The 26,667-nt window shown below is 43.9% G+C and overlaps 1 protein-coding gene across 8 annotated transcripts in view; it reads left to right on the top strand.

Moving 5' to 3' along the window:
- Window positions 1-26,003, top strand: part of SCAPER (S-phase cyclin A associated protein in the ER) — a 413,812-nt gene extending 387,809 nt beyond the window's left edge. For all 8 annotated transcript variants that reach the window (XM_055556199.1, XM_055556197.1, XM_055556200.1 and 5 more), the window contains 3 exons: window positions 20,754-20,945; window positions 23,830-23,881; window positions 25,880-26,003. In XM_055556199.1, coding sequence (XP_055412174.1) covers window positions 20,754-20,945; window positions 23,830-23,881; window positions 25,880-25,983 — 348 coding nt within the window. In that variant the 3' untranslated portion in view covers window positions 25,984-26,003. The remainder of the gene's footprint in view (window positions 1-20,753; window positions 20,946-23,829; window positions 23,882-25,879) is intronic.
- The last annotated feature ends 664 nt before the right edge of the window (window positions 26,004-26,667 follow it).

The following is a 26,667-nucleotide window of genomic DNA, read 5'->3' as shown; positions in this document are numbered from 1 at the left end:
CCTTCCAGGGAAACAGCTTGTGTCTTTATAAGACAGGAGACCCTGAACTCCTGCTGCAACTGAAGGCTGTTTTATTAGGTAAACTGCTTTGCATAAAGCATTGGCACTTTTTATTTGCCACCATTTAGTCTATTAACTAGAAGGACTAAGCCCCATGATACCAAGGATGACTTTAGAAGAGAAACCTGGATAATAAAAGCAATGCCCCATCCTTGATAGAACCAATCATCTGTTTCCTGTAGGGTTGCAGTTTCTAATTAAAAAAATTTTAATCAAAAGCTTCCTTGTATTTTATAGTACTTTCATGACTCTAAGTTCCTTCCCATTTAATTATTATAATGAACGTAATTAGTATGTGCTGTCAGGCCTTCACTTTATTTACATTTTATATTGGATAATTAAATGTGGTCTGATAATTAAATTAACTCAAATGACAGATGATTTGACCGCCTGCATATTACTGTATTGGGAATAAGCACCTTTGCATATTCATTTTAGTTAGTGACTGACTTTTTCATCTGGTAAGACCCCATAGATTCCTGCTATCAGAGCTGGAATCTCCTGTGATAGTTGAAAGGAGGAAGGATCCCATTGGCCCACCCTCCCCCATCAGCTTCTCTGAAGGGAGTCAGGCAGACTGTGTCATCATCTGCTTGGCCGTTGATTGTGGGGGGCAGAGGAGGGGGCGAACTGGTCAGAACTGGCCAGTCAGCTGGACAGTGAGGCTTGTGAAACTAGATTCTGCCTAAGCTGTGTGACACGCAGTTTCCAAGTCTTTTGTCGCTTGATGACTTAGTAAGAAAATCGAAAGGTAATCGACTAGAGGTTCCTAAAATGTTGTGCTCACCTCAGACATTTCCCAGCAAACAAAAACAGGGGCAGTCTCCCAGTTGCATACCGCCTGCCCGTGAGGGATGCAGAGTTGTGTTTTAAGAGTGGCAGTTTCCCAGAGCTCCATTTTAGCTTTTAGAACTTTCAGAGGTGTCCTAATTCCTACGCAAACATTCTTGCTTTGCTCCTTGTTTTTCTCAAAGGCAGATGGTCCTAGGTCACACCCATTTGGTAAACTCCTCCAGCCTCATCCAGGTCTAGAGTAGAGCGTGCTAAGGTGGGCTCAGAGTGGAAGCTCCAGCCTTCAAGGCCTTTCTGTTCTTCCAGTGTCGGCAGCTTATTCTTGAGCTGTCACAAACACATTCAGCTTTCTCTCTTTTCTTTGTGTGACAGATACAGTTCCCTTTCACAAAATAATAATGTATCATGCCTAAGGAAGAGCCTAAGAACTTCAACAATATAACTATCTTGGAATTACTCTCAGTATTTACAGCAACAAAGGAAGCTATGGGGTTTGTTCCCAAAAGTAGAACAAATAAACTTCCTAATTAAAAATAACTTCTGCCTAAAGATTTATTTCTCTGCATATAAGTTAGCATATTAAAAAGCAGAGACATTACTTGGCCAGCAAAGGTCCGTCTACTCAAGGCTATGGTTTTTCCAGTGGTCATGTAAGGATGTGAGAGGTGGGACCGTGAAGAAAGCTGAGCGCTGAAGAATTGATGCTTTTGACCTGTGGTGCTGGAGAAGACTCTTGAGAGTCCCTTGGACTGCAAGGAGATCCAACCAGTCCATCCTAAAGGAGATCAGTTCTGGGTGTTCATTGGAAGGACTGAGGCTGAAGCTGAAACTCCAATACTTTGGCTACCTCACGTGAAGTGTTGACTCATTGGAAAAGACCCTGATGCTAGGAGTGATTGGGGGCAGGAGGAGAAGGGGATGACAGAGGATGAGATGGCTGGATGGCATCACTGACTCAATGGACGTTGAGTTTGGGTAAACTCCAGGAGTTGGTGATGGACAGGGAGGCCTCGCGTGCTGCGATTCATGGGGTCGCAAAGAGTCGGACACGACTGAGTGACTGAACTGAAATGAACTGAAAGATTTATTTGGAGGCTTCCAGTGAGTGACCTGGCTGGTGTTAGAATGGAGAAATTTGCCAGTTAGCGATTTTGGCCACTTGTCGGAAAAGTCACCAACATCACAGAATCCAAACAAAAGATATCTTTACGCCCCTCATCTCTTTGGTGTCCCCATCCTGCTTTTCCCACACAAGGGTAGTTTGAAGTACCTCCTACTCATAGTAAGTACCTTTTTACTCCAAGACCGCCTGAAACGTTTCAAGGAAATCCCTTCTTGGCTGAGTGGCTGCGTTGCTAGGGAATTAACTGGAGTAATGGGCAGCCTCCCCAAGGAAACCTTCTCTGAGTCCTCAGGTGGACACCATCACCACTCAAGGCTGACACTGACCAGGTATAGCACTGTTCAGCATTCAGTGAAAGGGATGTTTTCCCCACCCCCTCTGTACAGAATCTTGCCCTGATTCGTGGCTCACTGTACTCCCACCAGTCCCCCTGCCTGTGATTGACACAGCAGTAGTTCAGATGGCACCTGATTAGATTCCCATCTTGAGTCAGTCTGCACTTCAGGTTTTGAACTTGATCTCTGATGGCACTAAACGTCAGATGTCACAGAGGATGAGAGCACAGGCTCTGGAGACAGCCGGCTTTGAAATCATTTAGTCTGTTCTTTGCTAGCACTGTGACCTTGGTTTGGTCAAGTTACTAAATTGTGAGCCTCAGTTTCCTCATCTGTGAAATGGAGGGCATAATACCAGTACTGCCCATGTTGCTGAGTGAATTAAATGAGACAACACAGGCCCAGACTCTTAGTGAACGCTTAAGAAAAGCAGACCTTGCTGTCCCAGCGGCCCTCTTGTCATCAGCTTTATGGCATTAAATAATACAGCTGAGTCAGCAATAGGCTGAATTCATAATTCTGGCATGGTAAACTGAAAAGAACATGGTTGTACAGATAACGGTGACTGAAGCCATGAAAGTAACAGACAGTTACTCCTTGGAAGAAAAGCTCTGACAAACCCAGACAGTGTATTAAAAAGCAGAGACATCACTTTGCTGACAAAGATCCGTATAGTCAAAGCTGTGGTTTTTCTTGTAGTCATGTACGGATGTGAGAGTTGGACCATAAAGAAGGCTGAGCACTGAAGAACTGATGCTTTTGAATTGTGCTGGAGAAGACTCTTGAGAGTCCCTTGGACAGCAAGGAGATCAAACCAGTCAATCCTAAAGAAAATCAACCCTGAATATTCATGGAAGGACTGATGCTGAAGCCGAAGCTCCAATACTCTGGCCCCCTGATGCAAAGAGCCAACTCATTGGGAAAGACCCTGATGCTGGGAAAGATTGAAGGCAGGAGGAGAAAGGGGTGACAGAGGATGAGATGGTTGGATGGCATCATCTCAGTGGATATGAGTTTGAGCAAACTCCAGGAGATGGTGAAGGACAGGGAATGGCATGCTGCAGTGCATGAGATCTCAAAGAGTTGGTATGACTTAGCAACTGAATCAGAGAAGGCAATGGCACCCCACTCCAGCACTCTTGCCTGGAAAATCCCATGGACGGAGGAGCCTGGTAGGCTGTAGTCCATGGGGTCGATAAGAGTCGGACACGACTGAGCGACTTCACTTTCACTTTTCACTTTCATGAACTGGAGAAGGAAATGGCAACCCACTCCAGTGTTCTTGCCTGGAGAATCCCAGGGACGGGGGAGCCTGGTGGGCTGCCATCTATGGGGTTGCACAGAGTCAGACATGACTGAAGCGACTTAGCAGCAGCAGCAACTGAACAACAGAAACACCTTTCACCTGTCTTCTCAGTTTCTCAGTTTGGGGGAACTCAGGTTCAGAACACTCCAGTGAAATAACTGTCATGAAATCTAACATTGAAGCTTTGAAACTGAAACCTCACCATAGTTTCCTCTCCACTGCACTATAAAGGCTGGCAGCCCACTAAACTTCAGCAGTGTCTGAGGCGAAAAGCATAAGGAGGGACATTGTGAGGGCTTGGTTTAGCCACACAGTGACATGAAGTTAATCCTCTGAGATCCATCCCAAGACTGGACAGAGCAGCAGAAAACGCACACACAACCATCAGCACCGCAGTCCCAGGGACCCAAACCAGGTCCTGTGAGCAAGGGCCAAGGCTGAACACCGCCGCCAGCCGTGGGGGGTGTGTCCAATCGTCAGTCATCCTTGGCTCACTTGAAAGTCTTCTACTGGTGTGGAAAATGAGGCCAGAAGGAATATTTTGTCAAAGTTTAACTAATGACCAATCATAAAACTAACTTTTGCTGGGCCTGCCTTGGTGTTCAGACTTAAAGGATACCTTTTTAAATCACTGAGATAGACTGTAAACACTTCTGTAATCACAGAGAAAACACCTCTTCTGACGTAGGAGATCTTACATAAAAGCCTGACATCATACAACAAACACTGGAACAGCAGTCAGGAGGTAAGGGCTTCTCATAACTATGCGGCTGTGTGACCCTGAGCAAGTCACTGCCCTTCTCTGGACTTCACTTTCCTGTCTGTCAAGAGTTAGGCTGGGTGCTCCCAAGGGCCCTTCCAGCTCTGACAGAAGACAAATGTGTAAGTCTATGATGAAGTGAGAAGTTATGTCTAGGCCAATATAGGTGCTTGAATTCAGTAATTCTCATTTCTAAATGTGGTCATCACAAATGTGCTAGCAGCCACGCTGGTCTCCTTGCTGTTCTGCAAACACACCTCTCAAAACTTTGTTCTTATTGCTTTCTACCTGGGAATCTTTTCCCCCAGAAATCAGCATGGTCTGGGGAGTGGCAGGGGTGGGAGCGTGGGGTGACTTTCAAAGGCTTTTTTCTCAGTTATCATGTTATCAGAGTGGCCTTTCCTGACCATATGACCTAAAATCAGCCCCATGGTTCCTGTTGCACCTGTACCTAGCTGTATTTTTATTCATATACTTATTGCCCACCCAACATTTATTTTGTCTGTCTCCCCTCTCCCACCCCATGCTACTAAGGTGTTAGTATGTCAAGAACAGAGTCTGTCTGCAGTGCCTACAGGAGTGTCTGGCGCATAGTAATTACTTAATATTTGTTAAATGGATTATTGGGTGTTGAGATAGTCTATCTCTTCTAGACATTATACTGCAGAAAAGGTTAAAATGGCCCCAGATTTTAAAGAATACAGCACTTCTGTTTTAGTGACCAAACCTCCTAAACTGACATTTAGCTAAAACTTTAAGAGCCATTTCTTTGGCATGGTAAGTTACATTTGAATTTATTCTAAGAGAAACTTATTAGTTTTGTTTTTGCTGGAGCCAGTAGTTCTGAGATACAAAGGAAACTAGTGTGTTTAAGGTTTGGCAAATCCTGTGTTTGAGAAAACAGCAGTGTGTGAGAGAAAACTTTGGAGGCAGACTTAAGTCCATGTCCTAGCCGCTGCCCCCAACTTGAGTGATAAACTTGGGCAGGTTATCCTGAGTGTCGCTTCCCCCAAGCTATAACATAGAGCCAAGAAATTGTAATGATTAAATGTCATCCTCAAAACTGCCCTGATGGTCCAGTGGCTAAGACTCCAGACTCCCAATGCAGAGGCCCCAAGTTCAATGCCTGCTCTGGGGACTAGACCCCACAGGCCGCAACTAAGAGTTGGCATGCCACAACTAAAGATGCCATGAAGATCCTGCATGCTGCATGCTGCACCTGAGACCCAGCGCAGCCAAATAAATTTTTTATTTTATTTTATTTTTAAACTTTACAATATTGTATTGGTTTTGCCATATATCAAAATGAATCCGCCACAGGCATACATGTGTTCCCCATCCTGAACCCTCCTCCCTCCTCCCTCCCCATACCATCCCTCTGGGTCGTCCCAGTGCACCAGCCCCAAGCATCGAACCTGGACTGGCGACTCGTTTCATATATGATATTATACATGTTTCCATGCCATTCTCCCAAATCATCCCACCCTCTCCCTCTCCCACAGAGTCCAAAAGACTGTTCTATACATCAGTGTCTCTTTTGCTGTCTCGTATACAGGGATATTGTTACCATCTTTCTAAATTCCATATATATGCGTTAGTATACTGTATTGGTGTTTTTCTTTCTGGCTTACTTCACTCTGTATAATAGACTCCAGTTTCATCTACCTCATTAGAACTGATTCAAATGTATTCTTTTTAATGGCTGAGTAATCCTCCATTGTGTATATGTACCATAGCTTTCTTATCCATTCATCTGCTGATGGACATCTAGGTTGCTTCCATGTTCTGGCTATTATAAACAGTGCTGCGATGAACATTGGGGTACACATGTCTCTTTCAATTCTGGTTTCCTCAGTGTGTATGCCCAGCAGCTGGATCATAAGGCAGTTCTATTTCCAGTTTTTTAAGGAATCTCCACACTGTTCTCCAAAATGCAAATCAAAACCACTATGAGGTACCATTTCACACCAGTCAGAATGGCTGCAATCCAAAAGTCTACAAGTAATAAATGCTGGAGAGGGTGTGGAGAAAAGGGAACCCTCTTACACTGTTGGTGGGAATGCAAACTAGTACAGCCACTATGGAGAACAGTGTGGAGATTCCTTAAAAAACTGCAAATAAATTATTTTTTAAATGTCATCTTTATTACGCAGAGCCCAGGTCTTCTTGACTCTCAGCTGTAAGCAGGGGTGTCTTCCGGATATTTGCTTGTCGAGTCAGGGGCATGGTCACAGCAAGTCTCTTTGATATGTGTGTCCCACTCGGAAAGCATACACTGTTGGAAAATCTACACTTAAAGACCCCAAATCACCATGTCATTCCCTTTAATAGCAAGCTTTGGTGGGTGGGGCCGGGGGGGGTTAAAATATTTTTCTCAAGTTTCTTCATGTGTGTGTAGTTCCTTTGGGATCACACACCTTGGGTCTGCATAACTCGTCAAAGAACCTAGTTTGTAGGAGTTCTGTCATGGTAGCCATGAGCTGGTCTCTGCTTCAAGGCCCGGGCAGCATGTTTTTGTAGCATGAGGAGAGGATTGTGGGCTCTGGAGGCAGGTGACCTACGTTCTGGTCACAACTGTACCCCTTACTAGCTCTGTGATCCTGGTCAAAACCCATACCTTCCTGGTGCCACTTTCCTTAAATCAGGATAACAATGATAACACCTCATAGGGTTGTTGTGCAGATTAAATTAGGTCATGAACATAGTGTAAAATTAGTACATTCCCTGGGCCTGAACAAAGGTTAATTGTGATATGATTGAAATGTCTGCCTTCCACATTCCCTGCTCTTAATGGGGAGATCCTTGGAGTATCCACTCGGTCAGCTCTGACACTTGATACCACCTTAGATAGGCCATCTCTGCTGTCAGAGCCTGTGTCCCCGTCTGCTGAGAAAACTGAAGAGACCTCTGTGTCTTCGTGGACCCAAAGGACGCAGAAGCATGAGGAGGTCCTCCGTAGGGGTCTCTGGGCCGCCACTCGATGCACTGCCCCAGCAGAGCTGCCAAGGGAGGTCTGGGCGGGTCAGTCTGGCCCTGTCCAGCTGCCAGCTCCCCTCCCCAAGGGGCATGCGTAGTTCAGCCGGACATACCTGACAGGTAATAAACATACGCTTGTCTGGAAGGCAGTGGAGGAGAATCTCTGCTCACCATTTGGGGCTGCAGAAATAGGAGGAAGAGAGACCTCACACCCAAATGACTCTCTTCTATATGGGCAACTGCTAAACTGAAAACACACCACAGAAATAACTCAGAGGTGCACTGAGATGGTGTTAGGAAAAGAAACTAGAAAATGCCTCACATGAATCAATGTGAGCATTTAATGGACCTTAATTGGAACCTTATCCTACTGTACTTAGAGCAGAGAGATGAAAGCAAAAGAAATCTGAGAGACCATTTATTTTACTTGAGAAAGCAGTAAACTAAAACTACAAAAAGATTTGACTACTATTATATTTTTTATGATTAAATAAAATTGTCATAGACTGGTGCTGGCGAGCCCATAAGTGCGCCATGGAATGCATCCATGCTCTTTGGCTGCTGCTGGGATGTGATCAGAAAATCTATCAGGCTGTGCTCTGCATTTATTAACTCTGCTATTCTCACACCACCCAAAGGCTCTGTGGTGAGGAAGGCTTGACCCGAATTCAAAATCAAAATAGTTGAGAATATGAGGATAGCATATTTTGTGTGAAGACTTTTCATTCATTCTTAATAAAAAAATATATTCTAAGCTATTTTCACCATATTTAGATATAGTGTCTGTGCAGGTATAATCACCAAAAGGTGCTCATGTGTGTGAAACCTTGTAACACAGGATTATAGTATTTCTCCACGTTCACAGGCCTTCAGAGATCATCTAGTCCAGCTCCCCTCATTGCCAGACAAGAGAAGGACTTGCTCAAGTCCCTGGAGCCAGGCCTCCTGACACAAGATCTAGGACTTTTTGTGACCAGTCTTCTCCCTCCTCTCCCCACCCCCTTCCTTGTGGTAGGTGGGACATGGATACTTCAAGTAAAAAAAAAAAATCCAAAATAAAGAGGCCCCTCAAATGTATGACAATATAGTGGGTCTGTGTCATTTCCAAGGTCTGTGCTCTTTAGACAAAGCTCTTTCTCAAACATAAATTAAAATGAAAAGAGCACTTACGAGTATAGTCCCTGACAAATTACAGAATCCATGACTTTTTAGGGTTAGCCAAGTGTTTCAGAGAATCTAGGCCAACCTTCTTGTGCTGCAAGATGTGTTCAAAGGGGATTTAGAACATGCTTCATTTAAAAGGTAACTCTTCTCACAAAATAGACAACATGAAAGAAGGGAAAAGAAGCTCTAACATGGAACAGAGGCTGGAGGTGACTTATTCATGGGGAAATGCCAGTATCATGAGCTTTGTGTCCACATGAGCATTCATCATTCATTCCTTCGCTCAGTGATCAGCTTTTACTGAATGTCCGCCCCATCTCAGACCAAGTGCTGGAGGATGCAGAAACGAATAGAGCCCCGATCTTGTCTTTGTGGAGCCCAGAGCCTAGGAGCCGTGCTGTCAGTGCTGAGACTCATTCCTTCCTTCCACAGACATTTCACAAGTGCCTGCGATGGTCCAGCCACTGGTCTAGCCACCCAGGAGACCGAGAGAAACAAAATAGACCAAGTCCCTGCTCTCAGGTTGCTGACACTCTGGGAGGAAAGGGAGAGACGATCAATAAGCAAACCTGGATGGGTGCTCAAGCTTCGTTTAGAGATATTTCACAGTGGAGGTGGTGCTTGAGCTGCTATCTGGAGGTGGAATAGTTACTTACCAGGTAGCAAGGTAGGAAAGACATTCTGGGCCTAGGAAAGACCATGAGCAAAGGTGTGTGTGTGCACTTAGTCACTCAGTCATGTCCAGCCCTTTGTGACCCCAGGGACTGTAGCCCACCAGACTCTCCTCTCCGCGGGATTCTCCAGGCAAGACTACCGGAGTGGGATGCCATTCCCTTCTCCAGGGGATCTTACTGAGATGTAAAATGGCCTGGCAGGTTTAGGGAATGACAAGCTGTTCCTTCTGTCTGTAACTTAGGAGGTAGTGGAGAGAATATGAGTTAAGGGTGAAGAAGCTGGCCGGGCCGAGGTCATGAAGAGACCTACATGCAATTGGTAGGTCTTAGGGATTTATTCTCTCAGACATGATGAGGTGCCCCTAATGTTACTAGCAGGGGGAGGAGATGTTCAAGCTGTGTCTGAAAGTCCACTCAGGATGTAGAGAGTGGGGAGACAGGCCTCAGGACTTCCGCAGTGGAGCCCCAGGATGGGAGCTGGTGTCCCTGGTTATGTAGCATTGTTCATCCCCACCGGAGCAGGGTGGTGTCTGAGGGGGGCACCTGCCCAGGAGCCTTCTTTGCACCCCTCTGCCAGCAGTACTCAGCAAGCAGCCTGCCACCCATAGGAAGCAGGGAACACATGTCAGGGGCCTTGTCACCCAGGTTCCCTGGAGGGACACTGAAGGACAGCCACTCCCCCTCGCTGCATGAGGAGAGCCCTCATTTCTGTAGGATAACCTGGTTTCCAAAGCCTCTGCGAGGCCCAAGCCCCAGATACTGGCCTTACCCTCTCCTCCTGCCCCTGACTGCTTCCCTGCCTCCTTCCCTCCTTCCCTCTCTCTCCTTCCTCCTCGACCCTCGGCTGGTGCTAGACAGCAATGAATCCCTGGGACCACCAGGAAGAAGGCTAGTGCTCCAAGGGCCTGCCTCCCACACAGTCTGCCAAGATCTCTGCACTTAATCTCAGCCTCGAAATCTATCTTACAGCAGAAGCAAGTTTGGGGAGAGAGGAATGTGTTTGCAGTGCTAGCCAAGGGAATCTTTGTGTTTCTCTGCCCCGAATTCGGTTTGATTATGTATGTGGACAGACTCTTCAAATTTTTCTCATGTGATATTTAAATAAGGCCATTTCAGTGCCCAGCCCACTCTACCCCCAAGGCATCAGATCAGAGAAACAAGGTGTGTGGGTGGGGGTGTTTGGAACATACCTTTTCCTTTATATGATTCATAGAGGTCACTGGCCTCAAGGCCCCTCCTATCATATCTTTCCTCTCCTGGGCTTGGGCGTCAGGTGTGATGGGACTTGTCAAAGAGCACTGTGGACAGAGAGGCTTGGCCTCTGCCCCGGCCCTGCCACGAGGACTGTTGCCCCTGTGCTCCAGCATTGTAGCAGGACCAGTTTCACAGGGAGGAATGCAACAGCTACTTTGTTTCTGCTCTGCTAGAAAAATATTCTTTGTTCCAATGATTTACAGGCCCTCTCGGCTGTCTCTTATAATGAATTTAGATGTCTAGACACCTATTTTTTGCCCCTTTGTTGAGGACATCTTGTCTCTGACAAGAAAAGGGAAAAAGCAAAACAAGAATTCCTAGGCATAAAGAATTCTCCTTGGTGAGATTTAACCATTTGTGTCCATTTCTGTCTGATCTCGTACTCCATTCACGCTACCAGCCTGGCTGATGGAGGTGGTTTGGCCTTGGGCTTGACAGACCAGCCCTTGCTGTCCCTACCCATGCCCCACCTGCCCCTGCTCTCCAGACTGTTGTGCCAGGAGGCTGTTGGAGTCGATGGGGTGCTGCTTGAAGTACTCAGTCAGCTGTTCTTGTAAGTCCAAAGATAGCGGCTCTGAGGACCTTGAAAGCCCTGGGAAGAGTAGGCCCAGGGCGCTGGTGTGGCAGTGGGTGTAGACAGGCCCCTGGAGTCAGGTTTTGACACCAAAGCTCAGTCCTCGTTCGTTCATTCCCCATCTGGTCATAGAGCACCTGTGATTTGTCAGGCACGGTCCTAGGCACTACGCCACACACTGGGGATACAGCAGCGAATAGAAAGGACATGACCCCTGTTCCCACAGTGCTGAAAACTGGAGACTCACATCAGCCTGTCTTTGCCTCAACAACTGCTCGCGCTTCTGGAGCCAGACAGGCCACGTGTGTGTTTCTGTCTTCTGGTCCATGGCAGACGTGGTACTGAGCTTCCAGTGACCTGAGCAGTTAGCAGCTTGCCAGAGAGGGCATTCTGAGGGGGAAAGAAAGAACATAAAAATAAAATGCAAAGCCTTCTCCTAAATAAGGGAGAAATTTAAGATCACTCTTAGATCGTAGCAAAATTAGCAGGATTCACAGAGTATACGTAGATAAGACAGAAAGTGACCACTTCTATTTTGTTTCCTTGAATGTAGGTGAATTCTAGAGGATGGAGATTTTGCTATAGGACACCATGGTTGTGTCTAAGATGCTTGGAAGGATGGTTGGATGGATGGATTTCGAAAGGGGCCAAGAAACTGCCCCACAGAACCTTTTTTCTAGTTTATTTCTATTATTTAGTGTTACGGTTTTGGTATGGTCAGGAAGAGAGCTGTTCCCATATAAGTGAATTTTGCAGAGGACTAAACTTACCTTTAAAACACAATATTTATTTAACATTAACTACTTGTGTTCATTTTTTAAATTTTAGTCTCCTATTTCTTAAACTTAAATCATACTTAATATATATTTTTGATGCCTTAAGAAATGAATATCTGCTGTGGTATCAAGTACATGAGCATTATCATGTATGTGAAGCAAATTGTTTAAGTATAGAGTACTAAGAGGTGGTCATGGGTTATAATATGTGTAACTACTACAGTGCAGTAATATCACTCAAGACCAACCATTTATGCTAAATGATTCCAGCCAACTTTCTCAATTCTTATTTGTTTTTGAAGTAATTTTAATTCCCATGCCCTCACTTATTAGAGTCCTCTGGTGCTTCTTTCTGTCTCCAGCAGTCTCCTAATTTGCTGATTCCAGTCCACTTTTGTTGGACTTGCTTCTGAAATGTAAATGGGTAGGCTGAGTTGGGGCTTGCAGAACTTAGCTATAAATAATTGACTTGGGCTTTGTGGACCGACTGGGCACTCTGTGAGGGCAGGGATGTCTCTGACTCATTCACTGCCTCGCTCCCCAAGCCTTACATAGCACTCTGCCAGAGTAGATGCTCAGTAGAGTTGTGATGAATGAACTGGTTTGTCTGCTCAGCAGCCTGCTTGCTCACGTCCTGGTTCTTGGCTGCATTCCAGGTGGTCACAGTTGGAGGAAGGGGGCCTTCTGGGTGAGGAGAATCAGGCTGTTTCCCATTTACATAACATGATCGAGTCCCCAGAGGCCTTCCTAGCCACCCTCCTTGGGATCTTTGAAGTGACTACGGGAGTTGTCACAGATTTGAAAAACGCAGACTGCCCAGGCCAACTACATTTCCAGACCAGATGCATACTCCGTAGCTTACCTCCACTTTCCTTTTTTTTCTTCCTGAAATTTAACTGTTGGGGAAAACTCTTCAGGTCATACCAAGGATTAGCATTATAAATATATCATAGGCGATAGTGGTTGTTTCAAAAACAAGGCCGGGTCTGCAGGCACGCGAAATCCAGAAGGCAGCTAATCACATCACCATCACAGAGGGTCCTCACTCAGAAGTCGCATGTTCCAACAGTTCCCTCCTGAGAATCTAGCCCCATCACCAACCGTTCCTCTCTTTCAAGTTCTTATGTCTGACAGTTTGAGACAAACCCTTGGCACAGCCTAGCGCATAACCAAGAACTGGTTATTTGATATCTAGCCAAGCAGAATATAGGTTTTTGAAGAAAGGTCTTTTGTGTTGGTTTAATCTGTGTATGTCAGTTGATTTAGTCTGTTTAGAATGGCAGTATGTCATCCTCCTCTTCATCTGGGCTGGCAAAGTTGTGTGAGAAGCTGGCTGGCAGCCAGTCATTGGAAAGAGCTCAGGGCTTGGCGACAGAGAGCCCCTCTGCCTAGGAAGGGGCAGCCCCCTGGGTGTGATAGCCCTGGACGGGCCTGAGAGGCAAGAGAGAAGCCAGCTCTCAGAGTCAGAAGAGTTTTCCAGGCCCAGCTCCATAAATGACCAGTGGACCTATAACAAGTCTCCCAAACTTTCTGAGTTTCAGAGCTCTTCTTATAAAAGAGTATAGCCATCCGTGTCTGCCCCCATCAAGGGGGTTGAGAGACTCAGATGATGAAGATAGAGGGGCTTCATAGACTACTGAGTACCGTCTCCGCCAGTGACAGGCTTTCTGCTGCATTGGATGTTACTGAGGTTCTGGCGTGCTGCAGTCCATGGGGTCGCAAAGAATTGGACACGACTTAGTGACTGAACAACAAGCAACAACTGGCAATGTGATGCCCTAGAAAATTTTGGATTCCTTCACATCAAGTGAGAGACCAGTGTCACCCCACTACCCACAAAGCAGGAGGGTGTTTTCCCAGACCTCTCCTTATAACCGGGCCAGGGAGCCCTGCCTGGGATGCTGAGAGTCTCAAGCCCAGTTTCTTTCTAGGGGAGCAGACAAATGATCACAGAATCCATTCTTAGGGATGTCTTAGTTGAGGCTGCAGTAACAAAGTTCCATAGACTGGGTAGCTTGTAAAACAATAGGAATTTGTTTCTCATTGTTCTGGAGGCTGGAAGTCCAAGGTCAGGGTTCTGGTGAGGGCCCTCTTTCCAAGTTACAGACTACCAGCATTTCATCATGTCCTCACAAGGCAGAAAGAGGACTAGAGGGCTCTCTGGGGTCTCTTTTATGAAGGTATTAATCTCATTCATGAGGGCTCCACCCTCATGATCTAATCACCTCCTGAAGGCCCCACCTCCTGATGCCATCACATGAGGATTAGGATTTCAACAAAAGAATTGAGGTGGGCACACAAACCCTCAATCTATGACAAGGGACTAGCTGAGCAGACCTAAGACGATGTGAAACGGAGACCTGCTTCAGAAAATGGCATCTGTACCCCATGAGAGGAGATCTTGGTATGATTCTCCCCCAAGGCAAAGTACAGAAGAATGTGTTAACTAGGGACCCTGTGTCACTTTGATTCACTCATTCCAGTAACTCTGAGGTGCCCAGCCCTCTAGCAGAGCAGGGGATGACAGAAAAGTAAAGGACACAGTTCCTGCCCCTTCTGGAACTAGGAATTAAGCTGCTCACACAATTCATAGTATAAGAGCTGCTGCCTTGTCTTTGGGTTGAAAAGCAGAGGCAATCTCTGGCCGTGCTGCCTGGGAAGGCTTCCTGGGCTAAAGGATTTCCTTAAGTGCTTGGAGGGAAGCTCCTCCTGGGTCTGAATCAGGAGCCCACAACACCAGCCTTATTAGCTCTGGCACTTCTTGCTCTGTTTTCAGATTGACAGGTCTGGCACAACAGCCCCAATACATACACACAGACTAAGCTTAAGACTGTTTCTCTGTACCACTTACCTGTGTTTCTTGGATCACGCTTATGCTAGGATTTTCTTTCTAAGCTGTCAGAATGCACTTCCTACCCCGCCACCACAAGATCCTGGCTGGCATCCCCCGCCTGTTTGCACAGCTCTCTCCTGTGGAGGCAGGGCCAGGGAGAGGCCGCGGCATGGCTTCCCAGGTGGCATGAAGCTTGCTGATGAGTCCTAGCCAGAGCAGGGCCCACTGCTGCCAGGCACCCTGTTCTGATGAGCAGCCCCTACGAAGAGGCGGGGGCAGGATGACAGAAAGCACTCATTAGGCCTCATACACTGGGAGGGGACTTCTGATTCTGCGAGTGTAGGGAAGCCAGATCCGGCAGGAGGAGACTCAGAGCAGCAGAACTGGTGAGCTAACCAAAGGCTCCTAACTAACACTGCCTTTTACTTGTGATCACAGACACTGTTTTGTTTGATCCTCATGTAAACGCTGAAAGCTGCCATCTGCCTCCATTTCATTGAAAGAACATTGTGGCTCAAACCAGTTAACTGACCAGGGCTAGTTAACACTAAGCTTCCTTGAGCCTGCAGATTCATGCTTGTGGTCTCGAGAGACAACTGGCCCAGGCACTTCTAAAATACACCTGGTTAGTGAGGAAAGCCTGCTAATGAAACTTCATGCTGGCCAGGGATGACAAGGAATTGGACCTGAGCTGTGGATTGAATTGTATTCCTCCAAAATTCATATGTTGAGCCCTAACCCCCAGTGTGACTATCCTTGGAGATAGGACTTTTAAGAGTTAATTAAGGTCAAATGAGGTCATAAGGGTGGGTCTTTATGTAATAGGATTGGCGGCCTCACGCACACTCACTAAGGACAGGCCACATGAGGACACTGCGAGGTGTCAGCATGCAAACCAGGGAGAGAGCCCCCACCAGAACCCAGCCACGCAGCACTCTGACCTCAGCCTGCCAGGCTTCTGAACTGTGCGAAAATACATTTCTGTCATTTAAGCCACCTAGTCTAGGGTAGTCTGTGATGGCAGCCTGAGCAGATGAAGACAGGCTATCACTGAATCTAGGCTGTTTCTTCTCTCCACATGAAATTCCTCCACCTACAATTCTAGGTGCTCAGATCTGATCTAACCTTGAAGGTCCAACCCACCTGCTCAGTGCAGCCTTCCTCACCTTAGTAAGGAGTAATCTCTCCCTCCCATGGGCTGCCCCAGTACCTTATCCTCCCTCTCTGATGACCCAGGCACCCTTGTATTACTGTCCTTTCTGGACATACCTCATCTCCCTGAGAGGTGAGGCTTGACTCCTCTCCATGTCCCCTTCAGCATTTGGCACAGGAGGCATTCAGTAAATGGCTACTGAATTTAGAGCTCTTTTCTGGCTTCAATTGGGGCACCCAGTTATACTTCACTTGGTAGGAGGTGCAAAGATTGGAACCCAAAAGCTTAATGGGTGTCCAGGGATCATTAGATGAAAGAATCAACATGTCCCACTTGTCTACTCCAGATTCTTTTATTTTTATTTTTTCCGCAGATGCCTTTTTAGTGCCGGTGTTCAGATCCTCCTGGCCCTCTTTCCAAGGCTATAGCGCACGTTGGCGGCATGCAACTTTCCGTTCGCTAAAGCCCCTTCTTCCCAGGATTGTTGATAGTTCCAAAAAGAAAAGCAAGTGAGGGTCTCTCGCCCACTTCCTCTCTTACCCTCTCTCTATTCCTTCTCCCAACTCCTTGCCAGTGAAGAAAAAAGGTGGTGAGTGCCAGGGCATACAGGTTAAAAGATGCCTTTCTTCAGTGCCCGTGGAACTACTACTGCTGGCCTTTGCTTAGAAGCCCAAAGGAAAATTCTCTCCAGAAGCTGACCAAGAACAGGCCCAAGAAAGCCTTGCAGTACTCTCTCATGTTGTGATACAGTCAAGTAGTTTCCGTGTGACTTGTCTTAAATTCAAAATGTGGGAATCTAATTCTCAGTGAGAAAGAGTATATTAAAGACCCAGAACTCTTGGTCATGTTCTTTTTCTTTATTTGAGTGCTAGTGGCTCCCCCCGGAGAAGGCGATGGCACCCCACTCCAGTACTTTGCCTGGAAAATTCCATGGATGGAGGAGCCTGGTAGGCTGCAGTCCATGCGGTCGCTGGGAGTCGGACACGACTGAGCGACTTCACTTTTCCCTTTCATGCATTGGAGAAGGAAATGGCAACCCACTCCAGTGTTCTTGCCTGCAGAGTCCCAGGGACGGGGGAGCCTGGTGGCTGCCATCTGTGGGGTCGCACAGAGTCGGACGCGACTGAAGCGACTTAGCAGCAGCAGCAGCAGTGGCTCAGACAGTAAAGACTCTGCCTGCAATGCAGGAGACGTGGGTTCAATCCCTGGGCCGGGAAGATCCCCTGGAGAACAGCCTCCAGTATTCTTGCCTGGAAAATTTCATGGGCAGAGGAGTCTGGCAAACTATAGTCCATGGGGTCACAAAGAGTCAGACATGACTGAGCGACTAACACAGGTATGTTCATTTTGTGAAAAATCAGTCTTTTAACTTAAAGGGGATATGTGTTCTGCTTCATTGAAAAGTATACTTAAAAAAAAAAAAATTAAAACCCAAAACAACTGAACAATGTGCTTAGGTCACACAACTAGTTGGCGACTAGACTAAAGGCCAGAGCTCAGATCTCCCAGCTCTGTAGTTAGTATGTATTTTAGAATCACACCCCCAAGAGCAAGAGGCAAGTCCAGTGTCAGTCACTTCTGATCTGAAAGTGAAAGTGAAGTCACTCAGTTGTGTCCGACTCTTTGCAACCCCATGGACTGTAGTCTACCAGGCTCTTCTGTCCATGGGATTTTCCAGACAAAAATACTGGAGTGGGTTGCCATTGCCTTCACCAGGAGATCTTCCTGACCCAGGGATTGAACCTGGGTCTCCCACATTGTAGGCAGACGCTTTACCGTCTGAGCCACCGGGAAGTCCTTTTTGATCTGAAGTTGCTGGCAATTCTCTTGGTTTCCTTGGAGTCCTAGTTTGCATCATGAAAATGGACAAAATGGTCGAGAGGAGGTCTCTCATTACTGCTGAGGCCACACCAGCTCCCTACCTGTTGCCTGATGACTGTGGCCACTAAAGAAATCTATAGGCAGGTCACATCCTTCCTTGGTTCAGTGCTTGGGAACGAGGCTCTGTGAAAATACCCTTTAATGTTTGTGTTGACCTGTGTGCCCTGGAAGAAAGGGCAGGTGGCCTGGCCAGGCTCAGGGTGGTGCCACCTTAGGCCTTTGTCCGGACACAGGTGAGTGATTTAGTTGCAACTCCACGAGGAAGGCATATAGAGAGACATACTTACATCATATGGTAGGAGATTTCTCTTAGGTATGTTTCTTTCATTCAGCAAGACGTTCATGTCCTGTGATGACTCCCTATTGACTTTCTACTGATTTTGGGCAGCTTAAGCAGTCCCAAGTGACATTTGACTCCCCCCTAAGGCCTGGGACTGAGTGACTGGATGAAATAGTTTTATTTCATGAAGTCATGAATAGCTTTATTTTATGAAGTCCTGCCTTCATCCCCTAACCTGTCAGAAGCCTCTCAGGCAACTCTCTCCTCGTCCCCAAGGCCCTGAGCATTGAGGTCAGGCTGTTTGCATCCCCAGCCTTGCTTCCCTGCCCCTACAGGAAGTACCTAACCTGATTCAGCTGACTGTTCCTCTGTGCTCATGACATCATGCCACTCCTCTGCGCCCCGAGCCCACCTGTGTCATCCAGGAGTGGTCTCACCTACGGAGCCTCAGTGCCAGCGGTTGCCCCCTTGCAGGCTCTCCTAGTGCTGTCTCCCTGCAACGTCTGAAATGTGGTTTGAGGGACAGTGCTAACTAGATGTCCTCCTCTGGCTCACTGCCAAGCCAGGGGTAGCTCGCAGCACCCCTGGCGGACCCCTTGGCTGTAATCTGGCTAAGTCCTGTCATGGGTGGTCCTGTGGGTAGAGCTTCTTACCCCCAGGCACCCAAACTGCCAACCTCCAGCTGTGTCTTCTGCAGTCAGGGACTTAAAGATAGTGGCCTCTGACAGATCATCTCACTACCCTGCTGGTGACCTCTGTAAACTCACTTTTTCAACAGGCAACTCATAGCCAGCTCTGTTCCCAGAGGGGACTGACCCCCAAGGGACTGACCTCCCCAACCCACTCAGCGAGGGTCAGGAGTCCAGGTGGAATAAGTTATGGTTAAGATCGCATGTTCTGTGCTGATTTACCAGGATCCAGGAGTCACCACAAAGAAGGCGATGGCACCCTACTCCAGTACTCTTGCCTGGTAAATCCCAGGGATGGAGGAGCCTGGTAGGCTGCAGTCCATGGGGTCGCTAAGAGTCAGGCACGACTGAGCGACTTCACTTTCACTTTTCACTTTTATGCATTAGAGAAGGAAATGGCAACCCACTCCAGTATTCTTGCCTGGAGGATCCCAGGGACAGAGGAGCCTAGTGGGCTGCCGTCTATGGGGTCGCACCGAGTCGGACACGACTGAAGCGACTTAGCAGCAGCAGCAGCAGCAGGAGTCGCCATCTTTGAGTTTAACATTGTGCCTGTGCCAGCCAGACTGTCCAGTTTAATATCTTTTCAATTAGTGAGTCTTCCAGTAATAGCATTTTAACAGTGAAGTTCCAAAGAAAAAACTTGTTCTTAATTTTTGTCCAAAGGGGGGAAAAGAGGCTTCTAATAATGGTATCATTATAAATTCTAAAGTGATGATCATTTGGCTGTGCGACAAAATTTGTAGCTAATAATTAAAATAAAGATTTAAGTAAATGCTTTATCAATAAAGTGGATGATAGGGGCACATTTTTCTCAGCCAGTGTCAGGGATGGCAGCCCATAGCCATGTGCTGAATTGTCACACTGCAAGTCTTTAAAATTCCTGCTGGATTTGAAGGTATTAACAAGTCCCTATCAACATTCTCTAAAGGTTTTTGATGTCATTTTAGCTATTGAACTAAAATATGTGAACTATTACTTTGTTGATTTTGTTCTTAAACCAAACTGCATTATCAATCTGAGAGTGTGTTCTTAAAGTATTGTTAAAAGTACTTTGAAAACTTGTAAATCCCTATAATTTATGTTTCTCCTGCCTCTGCTGTTTCATTCTGTCCTTCTGGTTTTAATTTGAATGCAGTCCTGTCTGGGTGTGTACCTGTAAAATTGTGTTTTTCCAAGTACAATTTACAGTCTTGACCTTAGATTTTACAGTGTTCCTAACCTTCTGTGAGCTTCCTCCTATACCAAGAAGTGGGGCTTCGGGTCACCCAGCTCTTTTATATTAGAACAGTCTAATCAAGGTTACTTGAAACAGATCTGATTTTAACGTTTCTTAGTTTATCATATAGGCCTAGGGAGTAGGTTCGGAGGGCTTCCCTGCAAGCCCATTAACTGCATTGCCCCATTTCTTAAAATGTACACAGTTGTAAACCCAGACTGCTTCAGGACAACAGTCTCGTTTATCTAAACAATTCTCCTTTTAGACTCAATGGCACTGATGGAAACACAGATAAGCAGTATGGATCGGAGGAAGGAACTTTTGGAGCTTTTTTTTTTTTTTGGCTGAAACTGTTCCCATTCCCCTAACAAACCCCTTTTTTCTTTCCAGGGGCTTGTCTGCATATGGAATAAATTGATCTGTGTTCAATATATTCCGTGAGCTAGGGTAGGGGAAGACTACAGTGGGAGGGTATAGGAGAGGGTGTCTGTCTTCTGAGTGAGCTCTTGGCAGGTTTTAAGGAATATGGCTATTTTGCTTTAAGGGGAAGCGCGAAGGGTGAGGCGCTGTGTTAAAGTAGTGCACGTATCCTGAATCCATTTCGTGGGCATCCTCTGTCCGTGATGAATCCATGGTTCCTCGTGGATTATAAGAATTTTTAAATGGATGCAAGACTTTTGGCATCTTTTCCTTAAGTTAGGAAATGAGATTTCTTTCTTTTCTGCTCCTTTCAAATATCACTTAAATTAAGCTCTGATAAGGAGTTAGGAGTATTTTTTTCCCCTCCTTACACTTCTTCAGCACGTTTTCCGTGGTTCTTACTGGTACTGCTGGCCGAGGAAGCAGGACATGGGGCAGGCCAGGGCTCTGTGGCAGCTGACCTGGGGTTCCGCCTCCGTTGCAGGTCATCGTGCAGTCCGGCCGCCACCCCACAGTACTGCAGAAGCTTTGCCAGCTGCCCTTCCAGTACTTCAGTGACCCACGGCTGATCAAAGTGCTGTTCCCGTCACTTATCGCTGCTTGTTACAACAACCTTCAGAACAAGGTCATTCTGGAGCAAGAGATGAGCTGTGTTCTACTGGCCACGTTTATTCAGGTACCTTTCTATATTTATGCCAAATTCTCTTACTCTGTGTGAAAGCTGATGAGACTGAAAAATAAAAGTGAACCAGCTGTTTACCCTTGCCATCCACACTACCCCCAGATTTCACCTATTATGTGCTCGACTGTCAAGATAGGGGTAAAACTGGGGTTTAAGTATTGTATATAATTTCTGTTCGAAGGATTTCAAGAAAAAGGTATTTTTCCAGTTAAGCCTGTACTAAGGAAATGTTTTTAATAGACTTCTTTAAGGCTTTAACTGTTACTTCATCTTGCTTTTTGTCTATTTATAGGGAATAGATAATGACTGCTGAAGAAAGATTAAAACTGCAATTTATTTCTAAATTTTTAAATAAATATTCATATGTATATACACACGTGTGTATAAAGAAAAAAAACATTTTGTTGCTTTTTCTCAAATCTAAAACTTTTAATTATGGCCTTATATTTTTCTGATACAGAGAAATTCTGTAGGACTCGAATCAGAATCAGTACTGTAGCAAAGCAGTAATTCCACATCTAAATTAACCCAGTCATCTGACAATAGAGAATCAATTTGGTTATTCTTTAACAGTTGCTAATAGCTAATCCTGTTATTTCTTTTCTGTCCTCACACAATGACATTATTTACTGAAAATCTGCCATTATTTTTTCAAATGTTGCACCCTGAAGCCAATATGTTTTTGTTCCATGACACACATATGCTTAATAGACAGCGTTTTCTGTTCCTAATAATAATGAAACAGAAAGCAGAACTTTGTATTGTTATTGTTCCTTATTCTGGCTAATATACATGTATCACTTTTGAAAGGGTGTAACAGTGCCCAGCTGGTTGGGATGGCTAAAGGATCCCCCAAGCTTTCTTCACCTTAGAAGTGGTTTACATTTCTTAAACTATCCTCTGTTAGATGATCAGCTAATAAAACACACTAGATCAATTATGCTTAGAAATGTTTTGTTTTCAGCTTATTTCTTTTTGAGTCTAGATTCCAGTTTCCAAAAAAATTTATCAAAAATATTCAGATTTATAGGTAGGGTATATATATTCAAAAAAATCTTACAGTTAATAATTAAAATCTTAATGAAGTTTTATATAACCATCATATCAACATATAGGAGTCTTCATATATTCTTACAGCCTTAGGATTAAAAAGGAAATATGTTATAGAGAATTTTAAGACCATGATCTTAAAATTCATTCTTTCATTCCACAGGTAAATTTTTAGTACCTCTGGTGTGCTGGGCACTGCTCCAGGCACTGGAAATACAGCAGCGAACAACACAGATACAAATTCCTGCCTTGAAATTTAGAGTCGGGGGAGTCAAACAAAACACAAATAAATGAGCAAAATAAATAGCATGTCAGATTGTGTTAAATGCTGTGGAGAAAAGTAAAGCAAGAAAGGAAAGGGAGTCAGGGACCTCCAGAGATGACATGCAGCCTTTTGTGGCCTGCACAGAGGCCTCAACCAAGACAGTGATTATCGAGCAAAGACAATTTTGTAGCTGTACCATCTTAGTCCCTTACATTTTTTCAACTGCTTGGAAAACAATTTATAAAAATATAAATGGTATCAGAATCTAAAGTAAGGCTCATATATAGTATTTTCATCTGGTGTTGATCTCAGAGTACTTCTAATTTAACTCTTCTCTATTATAGTTAATACACAATTAAATATAATTTAACACATTAACCATATATTTTAGCACAGATTTTATAAATAACTAGAAGGAAATGGCAACCCACTCCAGTGTTCTTGCCTGGAGAATCCCAGGGACAGGGAGCCTGGTGGGCTGCCGTCGGTGGGGTCGCACAGAGTCGGACACGACTGAAGTGACTTAGCAGCAGCAGCATGGAAATTTCTTATAATGCTTATTTGGGATAGGATGTTAAAAACAAGTTTGGTTTTTTCTATAAATTATTGTGCTCAAGAGAATGAAAGTACATTGGACTTTCGTTTATATAACGATTCTTCAAGGTCCCCTGTGTTAGATTATTAGTAGTCACTAGAAAATATTAAAAATAAGAGCTAGCAGTTTGTCCTAGGTTCCTGAAATTTCACATATTACAGATGACCTTTTTCATATTCCATCGAAGAGTAAAATTGCTGGACTTTAAGATTTAGCTACAGAATAGATGGACCTAAGAATATTATACTATATGAAAGAAGTCAGAGAAAGACAGTTACCACGTGATTTCACTTATATATGAAATCTAAAAAATGAAACAAACATAGCAAAACAGAAACAAACTCACAAATACAGAGCGCTGGTGGTCTGGACAGTGGGATGGGGAGGTGGGCAAAATACTTGCAGCTATAAAATCAATGTCATAGGAATTTAACGTACAGCATAGGGAATACAGTCAATAATATAGTAACACTGTATGGTGACAGCTGATAACCAGACACATCATGCTGACCGTTTTAAAATGTAGATGAATATGGAATCACTATGCTGCATGCCTGAGACTAATATGATATTGTATGTCAATTATACTTCAATTTAAAAAATGTAGCTACAGAATACATAAGGGCTTTTATACTTGTGGGTTTTGTTTAATGTTAAAAGTCTGTCGATATTTTAAGACAGTATTTGGCTAAAGAATTCAGTTTGTTAGATATAAAACAAAGTTATACTTTCCACAGCAGGCAACAACCTGGCCGTTGGTGATACTTAGATTTGAGTCATCATTATTTGATTTAAATATGAGAACCTGAATTACATAACATCAGTTTCTTAAGCTTTTATATTTGGGGTTCCAAAGTATTCATGGTAAAAATAATTATCTCAGAATTCAGAGGCATTTTTAAAGCCACTCTCAGCAAAGTTCTCTGTTTGTAGCATTGATATAAAAACACTTTTCTCGTTTTACACAGGATTTTGCCCAGACTTCAGGTCAGGCAGATAACCAGTCTTATCAGCCCAAAGGTATGTCTCTACTGAAATTAAATGTCATGTGTTAGCTGGACATTTCTCACTCTACCCTTTGTAACTGTCAAGAAATCAATTTATTACATCACCTAAAATATTTGAAGTTCAGATACAAAGTATATTTCAGAGAATAAAGACATTGATTTTGTCATCAAACATGAGTGTATCAGAATATACAGAGAAATCCATGGAAGTAAAAGAAAAGCACAAAACATCTTTATATAATTTATATTCACTTCATGCAAGTTATAATAAATGGTGAATAATTACTAAAGAGCTACCTTGTAATAGAAGAGACAATTAGATCATTAATATTGGCCTACATTACTCACATAAATGCTGAAATTACATATTTAGTTCCCTCCCGGTGTTCAGAATAAAATTGTCATTGATAGTAGCCCATATGTTCCCCTAAAATTCAAGCACTTGAATTTTTTATTGAAAATAAAAATTGTAAAATTGTTTTACATGAAGAAAGGGCACAGTTCAGGGGCCAAAAGATTTACAAAAAAATGTTTTTCCCTGTAGCATTTCTGCTGAGGTGAGTCCTGTGATCAGAGCTGAGATGTAGAATTTTCAAGTGCATTTTTACTTTTTTAAATATTCTGCTACCCACACTGTAATTGAGAAGTACAAGTTGCTCTTTGTCTGACTGTCATGTCAGCATCTCTGACTAATGAGACCTTCATCCAGATTTTCCCCAATTCTTCCATTAGTTTGATAGTCTTTAAAGTGGCCAGAGGTCTAGTCCCAGCAAGATCCTCTGGGGCACCCACTCAGTAGCCCTCACTTTGGGGGAGGAGGAGGTCACCCCAGGCAGGGGGTGTATGTGTGTCTCACAGTTCTTTACAATGGACAGGTGCTGAAAAGTACATAAATGAGAATATAACTAAAACAGTAACAGTATCATGAGAAAATGTCATGTTTTATTGGCTCAGACACTCACAAGTAAACAGAAAGCTATGCCCCTTTTTAGAAATTCAAGTCACCATCATAGTTGGCACCATTTGCCTAAGTCAGAATTAGTGTGCAAGTTCACTTCTGCCCTGACTCAGTCACAGCCTTTTTTTAAGTTGTTGGAGGCTAGGGAAAAAATCATATTTTTTCTATATCTTAAAAACAATGGTTTAAATTTTGAAAATGCCTAGAGAAATCTTCTTCTAATGTATTTATTTTTAATTGTACAGCAGTTTTGGTTTTTTTTTTTTTCTTTTTTCTTGGCCGGTAAGAAGCATAGACATTTTTTTTCTTCCTCTTCCTCCTGACCTAAGGATGAGTCACCATTTGCTGCCTATCTGTCAGGCATGTCCCAGGGCTGCCTCTATCTGCTTGGTTTCAACCTCTCTTTTCCAAGGGATCATCTTCTCTGACTTTCATGCTTTCCCCACTTACTATGGGATTAATCTTCAAAACAGCAAATGGGGAACGGCTCCCTACTTTGCTTAGAAAAGTCATTCCTATACTGGTGACAGCTCATAATATGCTTGCCTGACCTTCAAAAATGATGATGCCACGCTCAGTCGCTAGTCTGCACCTGGACATCTGTTCCCCTGTTGCTTAGAATGTGCTCATAACATGTTTCAAGGTGTTTTGAGTTCATTGCCCAGGTGAACCTCTAAATTCTAATGTGAAGCAGCTCCTGACACACCACATTCTTATTGCTAAGGAAGAATCCGGGTTTTATTTTGTTCACCATACTTATTTTCTTATTCCAGAGTCCAAAAATGGTGTTTTTCATAATGTTTTACCTAGAGGTTAAACATTATGTATATAGTGTATGTCTGAGTAGCTTAGAAGCATGAAATAGATTGTAATTAAAATATATATTATATATTTCATACTATAGATATAGATGAGTTACCTTTACTGAAATTTGCATCGTGGTTTATTTGAAGTGTATGTCTCCATTTTGGACTCAGATATCAAAATAATTTTCATTTCTTAAATGTTGAAGATTTTAACTTGTTTACTATTCTCTTCTTTTTCCCCCCTCAGGAAAATGCCTTGGTTCCCAAGACTATCTTGAACTGGCTAACAGATTTCCTCAGCAGGCCTGGGAAGAAGCTCGACAGTTTTTCTTAAAAAAAGAGAAAAAATAAAGGTTTTGGTTGGTTGTGTATTTGAGTACCCTCATTAATATTTTAAATTGTTCAAAACATTGTAACTACTCCTTAAGAAGTTCATTTTCACATGTTTATACTCTGTAGATATGGTATATACTTTACACTATTTATAAAGACTGTAGATACTTTAATGTTCTTTCTAATTCTGGGAGTTTATTTCATTTATGCGCAATAGTTTGGAGTTTGGTAACTTACATCCTATGATAATATATACTTTGCATTTGTAATATGGGTGAAATTAGACAAAAAGTTAGCAAGTCTGTTTTGTTCTTGTAATAAAATAACTTATTCTGTTTGCAGTGGTGACTTTTCTTGTGAAGGCAATGCAGATTTGAAAGAAAAACTAATTCCAACTCTGGAAGTATCTTAAAGACTTACTAAAAGTTAACCTGCTTTAAATTTCCCTTATTAGGTTTGAGTAGAAGATGTTTGTAACAATTTAACATTCTAAATTACATAATATGTTCTAGCAGCTATCTGAAATTAACTCAGAGCATTGTATCCATTTGTCTGCCTAAACTTTGCCAGTGGCCAATATCGAGAGTCTCCTATAGAAATAGGATTGCTGAACTGAAATTCTCCAAAATAAAAATTAGGGATCCAAAAAAGATCAAACATAGTGAACCACTCTAAAGTATTTTCTCAAATAACTGCAATGAA

Source organism: Bubalus kerabau, chromosome 19 (genome assembly GCF_029407905.1).
Source record: "Bubalus kerabau isolate K-KA32 ecotype Philippines breed swamp buffalo chromosome 19, PCC_UOA_SB_1v2, whole genome shotgun sequence".
Classification (NCBI taxonomy): Eukaryota; Metazoa; Chordata; class Mammalia; order Artiodactyla; family Bovidae; genus Bubalus; species Bubalus kerabau.
The sequence above is the reverse complement of the archived record's forward strand: the minus strand, read 5'-3'. Positions and strand labels throughout refer to the sequence as shown.